Source organism: Salmo trutta, chromosome 13 (assembly GCF_901001165.1).
Source record: "Salmo trutta chromosome 13, fSalTru1.1, whole genome shotgun sequence".
NCBI classification, from domain to species: Eukaryota; Metazoa; Chordata; class Actinopteri; order Salmoniformes; family Salmonidae; genus Salmo; species Salmo trutta.
The window spans coordinates 64,092,229-64,105,273 of NC_042969.1; the positions used below are offsets into that span (position 1 = coordinate 64,092,229).

General features: G+C 41.5%; 1 protein-coding gene and 3 non-coding genes across 4 annotated transcripts; all 4 read left to right on the forward strand.

Annotated features, from left to right (window-relative positions):
* Positions 1-37: 37 nt before the first annotated feature.
* On the forward strand, positions 38-12,549 carry LOC115206295 (T-complex protein 1 subunit zeta). The gene is made up of 14 exons (XM_029773083.1): positions 38-270; positions 4,963-5,026; positions 5,275-5,409; positions 5,666-5,839; positions 8,161-8,264; positions 8,365-8,475; positions 8,874-9,033; positions 9,352-9,434; positions 9,726-9,822; positions 10,141-10,288; positions 11,071-11,204; positions 11,613-11,715; positions 11,859-11,931; positions 12,042-12,549. Exons 1-14 carry the CDS (start codon positions 134-136, stop codon positions 12,112-12,114), a joined length of 1,596 nt encoding a protein of 531 aa, XP_029628943.1. The 5' UTR covers positions 38-133; the 3' UTR covers positions 12,115-12,549.
* On the forward strand, positions 5,053-5,191 carry LOC115206902 (small nucleolar RNA SNORA22). Its single transcript, XR_003880882.1, has one exon. It is a non-coding gene; the product is annotated as a small nucleolar RNA SNORA22 (small nucleolar RNA).
* On the forward strand, positions 8,534-8,664 carry LOC115206900 (small nucleolar RNA SNORA15). The gene has a single exon (XR_003880880.1). It is a non-coding gene; the product is annotated as a small nucleolar RNA SNORA15 (small nucleolar RNA).
* LOC115206899 (small nucleolar RNA SNORA15) lies at positions 10,475-10,606 on the forward strand. Its single transcript, XR_003880879.1, has one exon. It is a non-coding gene; the product is annotated as a small nucleolar RNA SNORA15 (small nucleolar RNA).
* Positions 12,550-13,045: the final 496 nt, after the last annotated feature.

Sequence of the window (13,045 nt, forward strand, 5' to 3'; positions counted from 1 at the left end):
ATACAGTAAGGCGGGACCACTCTGTCAATTTCCGCACGTGAAGCCCAGAGAGTTCCAGAAACCGGCCTCTGTTAGTTTAGTCGTTACTGTAAATTCTACAGCGTGGATTAACTGAATAGCTCATGTTTACACCATGACTGCAATAAAGGCATTAAACCCAAAAGCTGAGGTGGCCCGTGCTCAAGCCGCTCTTGCAGTAAATATCAGTGCTGCGCGTGGTCTTCAGGATGTGCTCAAAAGTAATTTGGGACCAAAAGGAACAATGAAAATGTGAGTGCGACTGGTCATGCTAGCTAGCATGCTACTACTACTACTGCTGCTAGCTGTAGCTAGCATCGTGGTAGCCTGGCAGCCAGTAGGCCATTTATGGTATTAAACATTTTTCTTTTGTCAGATCCATTGTAGACAGTAGTTTCTAAGAAACTCATAACTTGCTAGATAGTGGCTTTCCTAGCCACCTCCAAAATACTTGTTTTAACTAACGTTACTGTTAGTTAGCTTTGATTTAGCTAGCCGAATATGTACTCATAGGAACCTACCGTTACTACTACAGTATTACTCCTTAAAGGGATACTTCAGGATTTTGGTAATGAGGGCCTTTATCTACTTCTCCAGAGTCGGGTAACGTTAAACTCGTGGTATGTCTCTGCGTGCAGTTTGAATGAAGTTGCTAACTAGCGCTAGCACAATTGAGCAATGCACTAGCATTAGAACAATCACTAAAAGTCTGAGCATAGCCGTGGGAAGTATTTAAAAAAACTATATATCACACACGGTACCAGTCAAAAGTTTGGGCACCTACTCATTCCAGGGTTTTTATTTATTTTTTATTATTGTCTACATTGTAGAATAAGAGTGAAGATGTCAAAATTATGAAATGACACATGGAATCATGTAGTAACCAAAAAAGTGTTAAACAAATCAAAATATATTTTGAGGTTCTTAAAAGTAGCCACCCTTTGCCTTCATGACAGCTTTGCAAACTCTATCACAGTGCTAAATCATACTGTCTGGATTTGTGCCTGCTTGAACTCCAATAACTCAGATACACATGAAAACATGAAATGACCCTGGGAATCGATAGAACACTCAGATGCACAAAAACAATATAACATTAAAAATGGGTGAAGCTTATCTTTAACCATAATCTAACCCCTAGTAGGCTGGACACATGACATTTTTAGCAATGCTTTTTTTCTAATAAAAACTAGTTAATTGCATCTGCGGTGGAGCCCAGTTTCATAATATTACCATATGTCCCAGCTGCCTGCCATAGTTTTGAAGTAATCATGAATAAACAGGCCTTAGGGAATTTTTCACCCTGCCAGCTCCTATTAGTTCTGTTGAGCACTGTGGCACCAACTCGCGTTCCGAACGTTCTAATCCCAGTTCCTCTTTATGCAGACATAAGCACACTTGGCACCATCGAGGTGCGGATGTTAACTTTCTACACAAGTTGTTATTTTTCAGTTTTGTCCTAAGAACAGATTGTAGTGGTCAAATAAAAGGGATACATTTTTTTGGTGCCATTTAGGCGAAATGGAATTCTAAGCATCACTCCAGTCAAAACAGCCTCTGCGAACCTTCCATTCCATTCATTTGCTATGGGCTCACGCAAGTGTTCCAGCTTAGCAAATGTTATTTTGCTATTTTCAGCCTTGGGTGAATTTTGACTCGTTCTATTGTCCAGCCTACCCCTAGCCTAGGTAACGTTATCCAGCAAGCTAACGTTAGCCACAACTAATTGGAATTTGTAACATACCATATGTTTAGCAAATTCTTAACATATTGTAAATGTTTTAAATTCGTAACATATCTTACAAATTGTAATTCATAACATATCATATTACATGGGTGATGGACGTCCACAAATTAATACATACCATATGAATCGTAACATACTAAATGGTGGGTCTCGGCATTATGTAAAGAATCATACAAAGTTCTCTGAGACCCGGATGGGGAAGTAGATAAAGGGTCTAATTGACAAAATCCAAAAGTATCCCTTTAAGGTCTAAGAACATCACATGTTCTTTTTAGAGGTAGACTGGCTCTGGTAGCCAAAACAGCCAAATGCTCCATCTAATCGTGAATCGACTCTCAATTGCGCTATGGTTCTAGAAACATGAAGCCCTTGACTTTCTTATCACATCAAAATAATTTCACAAATGCAAAATATACACTTTTAACCGGCTTTATCACAGTTGCAGCCAGCTGCATTTTTCAGTGACAACACGTTTCTGGCAGCCTTCCGTTACACACAGGTGTTTGGTAGATGGCTAACGCTAGATGGCTAATTAGCGCAGGTGGTCCCTCTGTCTTCCATAAACACGCGCTGTAACATGGATATATGACCATATGGGACCACTAACCCAATAAAGGTGTTTATCAGTGTAACTTTTTTGTATTTTGAAAATTATTTCTCGCTGATATGAAAGATACGGTTTCCAAAACCATATTGCAAGCAATGCACGTTAATGTTCAGAACGAACGCTGGGCTCCTAACTAGAGGTCGACCGATTATGATTTTTCAACGCCTATACCGATTATTGGAGGGCCAAAAAAAGTCGCTACTGATTAATCGCCCGATTTTTTTTTTATTTTTTTTATTTTTTTATTTATTTACATTGCATTTATTTGTAATAATGACAATTACAACAATACTGAATGAACACTTATTTTAACTTAATATAATACATAAATAAAATCAATTTAGCCTCAAATAAATAATTAAACATGTTCAATTTGGTTTAAATAATCCAAAAACAAAGTGTTCGAGAAGAATGTAAAAGTGCAATATGTGCCATGTAAGAAAGCTAACGTTTAAGTTCCTTGCTCAGAACATGGGAACATATAAAAGCATACGACCCTGCCTTACACAGGAAGCGGCGCAGGTCCTAATCCAGGCACTTGTCATCTCCCGTCTGGATTACTGCAACTCCCTGTTGGTGGGGCTCCCTGCCTGTGCCATTAAACCCCTACAAGTCATCCAGAACGCCGCAGCCCGTCTGGTGTTCACCCTTCCCAAGTTCTCTCACGTCACCCCGCTCCGCCGCACACTCCACTGGCTTCCAGTTGAAGCTTGCATCTGCTACAAGACCATGGTGCTTGCCTACGGAGCTGTGAGGGGAACGGCACCTCCGTACCTTCAGGCCCTACACCCAAACAAGGGCACTGCGTTCATCCACCTCTGGCCTGCTGGCCCCCCTACCTCTGCGGAAGTTCAGTTCCCGCTCAGCCCAGTCAAAACTGTTCTCTGCTCTGGCACCCCAATGGTGGAACAAGCTCCCTCACGACGCCAGGACAGCGGAGTCAATCACCACCTTCCGTAGACACCTGAAACCCCACCTCTTTAAGGAATACCTGGGATAGGATATAGTAATCCTTCTAACTTCCCCCCCCCCCAAAAGAAAAGATATAGATGTACTATTGTAAAGTGGTTGTTCCACTGGATATCTTAAGGTGAATGCACCAATTTGTAAGTCGCTCTGGATAAGAGCGTCTGCTAAATGACGTAAATGTAAAACGTGTCTTCAATATTCTCAGGTAAGAAGTTTTAGGTTATAGTTATTATAGGAATTATAGGACTATTTCTCTCTATACGATTTGTATTTCATATACCTTTGACTATTGGATGTTCTTATAGGCACTTTAGTATTGCCTGTGTAACAGTATAGCTCCCGTCCCTCTCCTCGCTCCTACCTGGGCTCGAACCAGGAACACATCGACAACAGCCACCCTCGAAGCAGCGTTACCCATGTAGAGCAAGGGGAACAACTACTCCAAGTCTCAGAGCGAGTGACGTTTGAAACGCTATTAGCGCGCACCCGCTAACTAGCTAGCCATTTCACATCAGTTATACCAGCCTAATCTTGGCAGTTGACAGGCTTGAAGTCATAAACAGCGCAACGCATTGCGAAGAGCTGCTGGCGAAACGCATGAAAGTGCTGTTTGAATGAATGCTTACGAGCTGGTGCCTACGAGCTGGTGCCTACCACTGCTCAATATATACTTGTGTATTGATTTTAAAGAAAGGCATTGATGTTTATGGTTAGGTACATTGGTGCAACGACTGCTTTTTTCGCAAATGCGCTTGTTAAATCATCACCCGTTTGTCGAAGTAGGCTGTGATTCGATGAGAAATTAACAGGCACCGCATCGATTATATGCAACGCAGGACACATTAGATAAACTAGTAACATCATCAACCATGTGTAGTTAACTAGTGATTATGTTAAGATTGATCGTTTTTTATAAGATACGTTTAATGCTAGCTAGCAACTTACCTTGGCTTCTTGCTGCCCTCGCGTAACAAGTAGTCAGCCTGCCATGCAGGCTCCTCGTGGAGTGCAATGTAAGGCAGGTGGTTAGAGCGTTGGACTAGTAACCAGAAGGTTGCAAAAATGAATCCCCAAATCCCCCCTGAACAAGGCAGTTAACCCCCGTTCCTAGGCCGTCATTGAAAATAAGAATGTGTTCTTAATCTGACTTGCCTAGTTAAATAAAGGTGTAAAAAAAAGTGTAAAAAAATACCGATTACCGATTGTTATGAAAACTTGAAATCGGCCCTAATTAATCGGCCATTCCGATTAATCGGTTGACCTCTACTCCTAACAAAACTCACCCATACAGAAGATGCCTTTGTCCAATGACTCTTATGTGTAATGGAACTGAGTTATGATCAAGGGCTTTGATTTAGCTGGCTGGAATATCAGGGAGAGGTTTTACAATAGGCACTGGATTATCTGACCAATGGTATTAGTTAGAAAGGATAATCAGCAGACACCTAGGCCCTTTAGACACTAACTTAAAAGCTGACTGTATCATAGTTTATATACAACTAGTCTTATTGCCTTCTAGCTATACACATGATTAGAGACATAAGCCTACAATGCATCTAGTAATGTATTAAATATGCAAACATGTCTCTCTAACAAATCATTTTTGTGTGCTTGCTTGCAGGCTTGTATCAGGGGCTGGTGACATAAAGCTGACCAAAGATGGTAATGTCTTGTTGCACGAAATGGTAAGAAAAATGTTCCCATGAGTTTGATGCACAGTGAACACCCATGTCTACTTATTTTGTATCTCCCCTGGATTTGACTCTGTGCTAGAGTAAAGTTTGGTCTGTAACCTCTGTATTGGAGGAGTTGCATTCTCCTCCACATGTATTCAACAGACCAGTACATTTCATCTAACAGCTGTAACCTTTCTAAGTGTGAGATGGATTGCTTTATATTCTTGCTTTGACACTTATGTCTTTTCTTCAATCAGCAAATCCAGCATCCGACAGCATCCTTGATTGCCAAAGTGGCTACGGCACAGGATGACATCACAGGTGACGGTACAACATCCAATGTGCTCATCATTGGGGAGCTCCTGAAACAAGCAGACCTGTATGTGTCAGAGGTGAGATTTGGCTTGGGGGAAGCCTCCAACATGTCATTGAAATACCCTTTCCAACACTGGTAGTTTCCTTGTTGAAAGAAGGGATTTTGATAAAGAATTTCATTTTTAGCAAGGTTGTGTGATAGTTAATTGATAAATGTAGAATCAGTGCCACTAAAGCAGGTTTCAGAATCTGCATCCCAGTACCATTAGTTAACCCCCTATTCCTGTGCTTTTTCCCCCAACCGGTTTTATGTGATTTTCCCCCACCAAAAAGGGTCTCCACCCACGGATAATAGCAGAAGGTTTTGAGGCAGCCAAGGATAAGGCTCTGGAGGTGCTGGAGGAGATGAAGGTGACCAGAGAGATGGACAGAGAGACCCTCATCCACGTAGCCCGCACCTCCCTCAGAACCAAGGTCCATGCTGAGCTGGCTGATCTCCTCACAGAGGTAGGAGTGTGTGTTTGACTGTTAGTTGTGAGTGGTGGGTTGGAGAGTTCTTGAATCTGGCTTACATTACTTTATTGCTCTTCAAGCAAGCACTTGTCCAGATCTGTGTCCAAACGATTTGACATCTTTCAAATACTTAGAGCAGGGATGGGTAACTCCAGTCCGTGGGGGACGGCGTGATGTCACACTTTTTCCCCATCTTAAGCAAACACAGCTGATTTTAAACTTAATGCATTCTAATCATGTTATTAATTTTAGCTGATTTACTTGAGTCAGGTACTGTTGCACTGTATACCAGTAACAAAACATTATGATACTTATGATATCAACATTTTAGAATACCGTAGTAACGTTTCATATGATACTACTGACTTTTTCAGCCCTACCGTTCTAAAGAACCTGATGGCACCTGTTGATAAAATGTTTATAAAGTCAGTTTTGTTTATAAATATAGGTGAATTTAAGCAACAGTCTCTAGTCTCTTGAATGCGCACGTCCAAAAATAGCCACTTCACTTTTATGCGCATATCACGAGGCAGTTGTAATCTGCCAGCCGCATCCCCTACCAGCCACCCTTCTCACCTGCTTCTCTCCGTTCGCTCTTCACGCGTGTCTGTTCCTCCGTCAGTTTTAAAAATGTATATAATTTAGCCGTGATGACGAGCGGGGATGCAGAACCTGATGAGTCTTCTGTTAGATTTTTACATTTGAGCTCATCCAGATTGGTGTCTTGGATTGGTGTCAAACACATGGTTTCATTTAGTGATGTGCCGATAACAATATTCGATATTTTCCTTTCCAAAACAAAACGATACCGATATTTAAAAAAATTGCGGCCTTTTAAGCATTCTAGTACAGTTAAATAGTTATCACACACACATGGACGCAGCGGTCTAAGGCACTGCAACTCAGTGCAAGAGGCGTCACTACAGTTCCTGGTTCGAATCCAGGCTGTATCACATCCGGCCGTGATTGGGAGTCCCATAGGACGGCGCACAATTGGCCCAGCGTCGTCCTGGTTTGGCCGGGGTAGGCCGTCATTGTAAATAAGATTTTGTTCTTAACTAACTTGCCTAGTTAAATAAAGGTTACACACACCACACTGACACAAAAGTAATTTTGTTGGCATTTTCATATGTCCCAGTAAAACATAAACAAAACCGATTTCTTTCACTTACTTGCTGTGCTGTTTCGTTGTTAATTTGTTCAGTCGTTTCATTCTCAACCAGGATTTCTATAAAATGCCGTTTGGGTCTTTGCGGGTCAAATAACACTATTTGACCAATCAGGACCTGAATATGACTGCACATCACATAATAATTTAACACGTTCATACATTTTTTACGTAGTTATTACACATTGATTACGCTATCACTCGTATTTCATGTCACAACGATTCATTCATCGATACGTATGCTATGATGCTGGTAGAGTTGTCTCGCGCACCTACAGTGCTCGTCAAATAGTGTTTGACGTGTATAATTTGACACGCAGACCCAAGCGGCGGTCCATAGTATGTTGTGAAGCTAATAGCAGTGACGCTATTACTGTGGTACTCCGATAGGGCAACATCTGAAAAATAGCGCACCTGATAACGTTAGTGTGTACCAGTGCTCGACCAGTCGCGAAAGCCAACATCACCCACAACAGAAAACGGTTGCTTGTTAAGGGTAATGAATTCCATTATCTTGGCGTTTAATGGATTTCACCTTTTGAGTTGTCTCGTGGAAATTTTCTTTCTTTCAAATGACTGCTCGATCCACACAGCAGACATTGTGGGTTAGGTTAGGAATGCTGTGTTGTACAAAATTTTACGTGGCGTCATTACGTAATTTACCTACGTTATATAGGTATGCACATCAACTTTGACATTGGTTTTGCACATCGCCATTAAACTAGACATTGGGCCGATACCGATGTTGGCATTTTTAGCTAATATCGGCCGATTTCGATATGTTCACTGATATCGTGCATCTTTAGTTTCTGTGTTTGATGCCTTTCCATTTGTGCTGTTCCAGCCATTATGAGCCGTCCTCCCTTCAGCAGCCTCCACTGATGTATATTCCTTCCTCCGATTCAATGTGTGTGTTGTACTGAGTAGAAGTGTGAATTTCAGTGACAGGTTTTGGGAGAACGTTTAGAAAACGTGAACAAGTGTCCGGGGCGAGCATGCCGCTAGGCCACTTTTTTATAATACATTTTTAAAAATCACTCTGTGGACAAGCTCAATCAAGCAATACTGTAATTGCTGTACTTGTCATCTGATTGTATGATAAGTACATCTAATAACTTCACCCCCTCACTTTGTGGATATTTTGCAGGCTGTGGTGGATGCTGTGCTGGCTATCAACAGACCCAACGAGCCTATTGACCTGTTCATGGTGGAGATAATGGAGATGAAGCATAAGACTGACAGCGACACACAGTGAGTGTACATCTCTCTCATACACACTCACCTGACAGTCACTGACACAGAGTACATTCAAATTGTGTCCAACATTGTGACTTTTGTGTCCCCTCCCTAGGCTGATACGAGGCCTGGTGTTGGACCACGGTGCCCGTCATCCTGACATGAAGAAACGGGTGGAGGATGCCTTTGTGCTCACTTGCAACGCCTCGTTGGAATATGAGAAAACGTCAGTATAATGTTGGTGCAGCTAGCTTTGCCTTTAACTATCTGGAATATATTTGTAGGCATGGACAAATTTTGTGTTACTGTCAGTAGTAGATGCATTCAGACAACATGCAAAAGCATCCTTTCACTTCTTTACTAAGGTGAGTGCTGTCTTGTCCCTCACCTACTTCATGGAGAAGTTAATACAAGTACAGCAGTTGAGTTAATTTAAGAGATAAGGCAAAGCTCTTTTTAAGCAGCAATGAATTTTGGTCATTGGAAAGTCACTATTTATAGGATGTAACTATTACAGTAAGGGGGCTTGTGGTGTGTCCGCCTATGTTGTATACTTTCCCAATGGAGTGTCCTCAGCAGTTTGTGAAAAGAGCATGGGTTCATAAACAGCTGCTTTACTTTCAGCGAGGTGAACTCTGGCTTCTTCTACAAGAGTGCTGGCGAGAGGGAGAAGCTGGTGGCTGCTGAGAGGAAGTTCATTGAGGAGCGTGTGAAGAAGATCATCGAGCTCAAGAATGCAGTGTGTGCTGATAACAACAAAGGCTTTGTGGTCCTCAACCAGAAGGTATGTTGCTTTTTTCGCCAGTGAAGAAATTATTTTGGAAATGTGGACTGTGATCTCAATCTTTCAAAGGAAATGATTTGAAGACTCATGCAATACTATGACGGTACAGGGAACACCATTGTGTGCTTTCTTTGTAGCTCCACTGGATTTGACTCTGTGCTACAGTAGTGTGGTCTGTAACCTCTGCATTGGTGGAGCTGCATTCTCCTCCACATGTATTCAGCAGACCAGTACATTCAGTGTTGCACCATAAAGTTGTATTGATTGGAATTATATTTTTGATATTTAATGAACCCAACTGTATTTTCCTCCTCACAGGGAATTGACCCATATTCCCTGGATGCTCTGGCCAAAGAGGGCATTGTAGCTCTGCGTAGGACCAAGAGGAGGAACATGGAAAGGTAAAATAAATATAGCCTGCCTCCATCTTTGTTTGTTTACAAGCTTGAACAGTGCATTTTGCTGAGGTACACTTCTTAGGCTCGGACCAATTGTTACTCTTGTCAGTGATAAAAATCAGTCAGATACAATGCAAAAGCATATTTTCACTGCTACTTTACTAAATGTGAGTGCAGTCCTGTGCCTCACCTACTCAGTGGAGGAGTGAATACAATGTGTCTGTGTTACTACTTTTGAATTATTTACTTTGTCTTGTTGACCTGTCTGCCCCCGGTCTCTTCCCCTCCCCCCAGACTCACCCTGGCCTGTGGAGGTATCGCCATGAACTCTTTTGAAGACCTCACTCCAGAATGCCTGGGCCAGGCTGGTCTGGTCTATGAACACACACTGGTGAGTTAACATACTGGTTATTTACCTCATGACCAGAACAAGCAGTCATAAATGGTCTATACCAGTCTGCTTCCCAAACAGTTAGTACAGAATTCCTCCTGTTGTGTGTGTGTGTGTGTGTGTGGAATCACTGTCCAAATTCACCACACTGAGTAAGGATACTAAAGGGGCCTATCAGCTTGCCTTGTCCCTTCTTTCCAATACTATGAAAATCTATGATTTGGGAAAAATGTGTAAGATATCATGATGGTGAAATATGTAATGTTGTGGTTTATCATGAAGTTAAATATGTAATGTAGTGGTTTCTCCCCCATACAGGGTGAGGAGAAGTACACATTCATAGAGAAGTGTGGGAACCCCCGGTCAGTGACCCTGCTGGTGAAGGGACCCAACAAACACACCCTGACCCAGATCAAAGACGCAGTCAGGGACGGGCTCAGGGCCGTCAAGAACGCCATCGAGGACGGTACGTAACGCTGCAATGGAAGTTCAAACCCTGTTCATCTGGCACTCCAGGCAGGATTAATCGGAAACTATTTGAATCCTGCTCTGTTAGGCTTTACCGTCAGATGATAGATTGAATGGGGGAGTCTTTGATTTTATCAAGATGTGGCTGATTCTGTAAATGTTGATTGCTGAAATAGATTTGTAGGCATGGATGAATTCTGTGTCACTGTCAGTAGTGGATGCAGTCAGACACCATGCAAAAGCATCCTTTCACTTCTTTACTAAGAGTGAGTGCTGTCCTGTGCCTCACCTACTCAATAGAGGAGTGAATATAAGTCAAGCTTGGGACTACAAGGTTCTATCTGCTTTTTTTGTCTTATTTTATTGCCATAGCCTTGTTCTGTTCAATGTTCTCTACTTATGTATATACTTTTAAATACCTCAATTCATGTGGTTAAGTTCTAAAGAATACAAGATAGGAATTGCTGACACCATTCAAACCAATGAGGGTTCGGAACTTTAAAGCCAATTATCTCAGAATCATATTTTTGCAGATAGAACCTAGAAGTCCTAAGCTCTCGAAGTAGTTAGTTTTAGTGCATACACAAATTTCAGGTTACATCCCACTGTCAAGTCCCTATAGAATGTTGATTAGTCAGGTCAGATAGCATCCATTCACATCTTCAAACTCCACTTTGCCTCAAATCACTTAATTTTGTTTGTCAATGTGTGCCTGACTGAGCTCTTCAGTACTGCTTATCAGCTGTTGTTCAGAGACTGACCCCAGCGTTGACTTTGCAGGCTGCGTGGTGTCAGGGGCCGGGGCCTTTGAGGTGGCTGTGCATGATGCTCTGATAAAGCACAAACCGTTAGTGAAGGGCCGGGCTCAGCTGGGTGTGCAGGCTTTCGCTGATGCCCTCCTCATCATCCCTAAGGTAAGTAATGAGTCTTACAAGAAAGGTTTTAAGTTTTCTTATTTTTGTCCATGCTTTGACATTCTATTGATATAACTCTGATAATGAAGGATATCTAGCTTTTAGATTAAGGGATACTTTGGGATTTTGACAATTAGACCCTTTATCTGCTTCCCAAGACTTGGATGAACTTATGTCTCTGCGTGCAGTTTGAAGAAAGTTGCTAGCTAGCGCAATTGTTAAGTAGTGTTAGCAAGCATTGGATTATGAAACTACCTCTTAACTTCCTTCATACTGGACACCGAGACATAAAAATGAGTTCATCTGGCTCTGTGGAAGTACATAAGGGCCTCGTTGACAAAATCTTGAAGTAACCCTTTAAGAAAAGTCTTGCAGTCTACTGCTAATTGACTTTTTCTTTCTCTTCAGGTCCTTGCCCAGAACTCTGGGTATGATCCAATGGAGACCCTGGTCAAACTCCAGACTGAGTACAAAGAGAGTGGTCAGTTGGTTGGAGTGGACCTGAGCTCTGGTATGGAATGTTCTTTCCCCTAAAAGCTCAAACTGGGTGTATATATGGATTTATTTCACATCCAAGATACATCATACCCATTTCCTATGTCAAATAAAGAAATATTAAAATTACCTTTAAATTGACTCATTACCTTTCTTTAGGTGAACCAATGGTCGCTTCGGAAGCTGGGGTTTGGGATAACTACAGTGTTAAGAAACAACTCCTTCACTCATGGTAAGAACACACCCTTTTAAAATCTCAAATCAGTATTACCCTGTAGATTTACGAATCAATGACCCTTTGGATTAAACTGTTCATCTGATTTTTTTTCTTTCTGTACACAGCACGGTAATAGCCAGCAACATCCTGTTGGTGGATGAGATCATGAGAGCAGGCATGTCATCCCTGAAGGGCTAAGGTCAGGACCGATGAGCTCTTGTGGATGACTACCGCTTAAGATTCTAGTTATTAGAGCAGCCTCGTAGAATAACTAGGGGAATAAATGGACCAGTATTAGAAGGTTCTCATCAGGTGATGAATGGAGAATGCTCTTGTTCCCCTGCTTGTTGATATGTCCCTTCTGTCATATTATACATGGACACTCCATTTCATCCCACAAATTAGTTAATTTCCCTCCCACAAATGTGTTCTTGTTTTGTTTTTTGCTATGGATCATACCAAGAATGTATAAACCTCACTCTTAGTATGTAATAAACCTGTAGCTTGGCTCTGATGTTGAGTTTGCAGCTCATTATAATCAGTATATTGAGTCTTGTGAGTTATACATTTGCACCATTTAGGATACATCAATCCGGTTCAGATTTGTAATAAATAAAATTCATCAAAACATTAGCATACAATTTAAGTGTTCTCACACTCTCCCTTAAAACAGTTTGCAGTATAACCCACAATGTACAGTACCAGTCAAAAGTTTGCACACCTACCTATTCAAGGGTTTCTTTATTTTTACTATTTTCTACATTATAGAATAGTAAAGACCATCAAAACTATGAAATAACGTAAACAAATCAATATATTTTCCATTTGAGATTCTTCAAAGTAGCCACGCTTTGCCTTGACAGCATTGCACACTCTCAACCAGCTTCATGAGGTAGTTACCTGGAATGTAATTCAATTAACAGGTGTGCCTTGTTAAGTTAATTGATGAAATGTCTTTATGCATTGGAGCCAATCAGTTGTGTTCTGACAAGGTAGGGGGGTAAACAGAAGTTGGTCTTAGGGCAAAGTCCATATGTCAAGAACAGCTCAAATAAGCAACATTCCATCATTACTTTAAGACATGGTCAGTCAATCTGAAATTTCTTCAAGTGCAGTTGCAAAAACCATT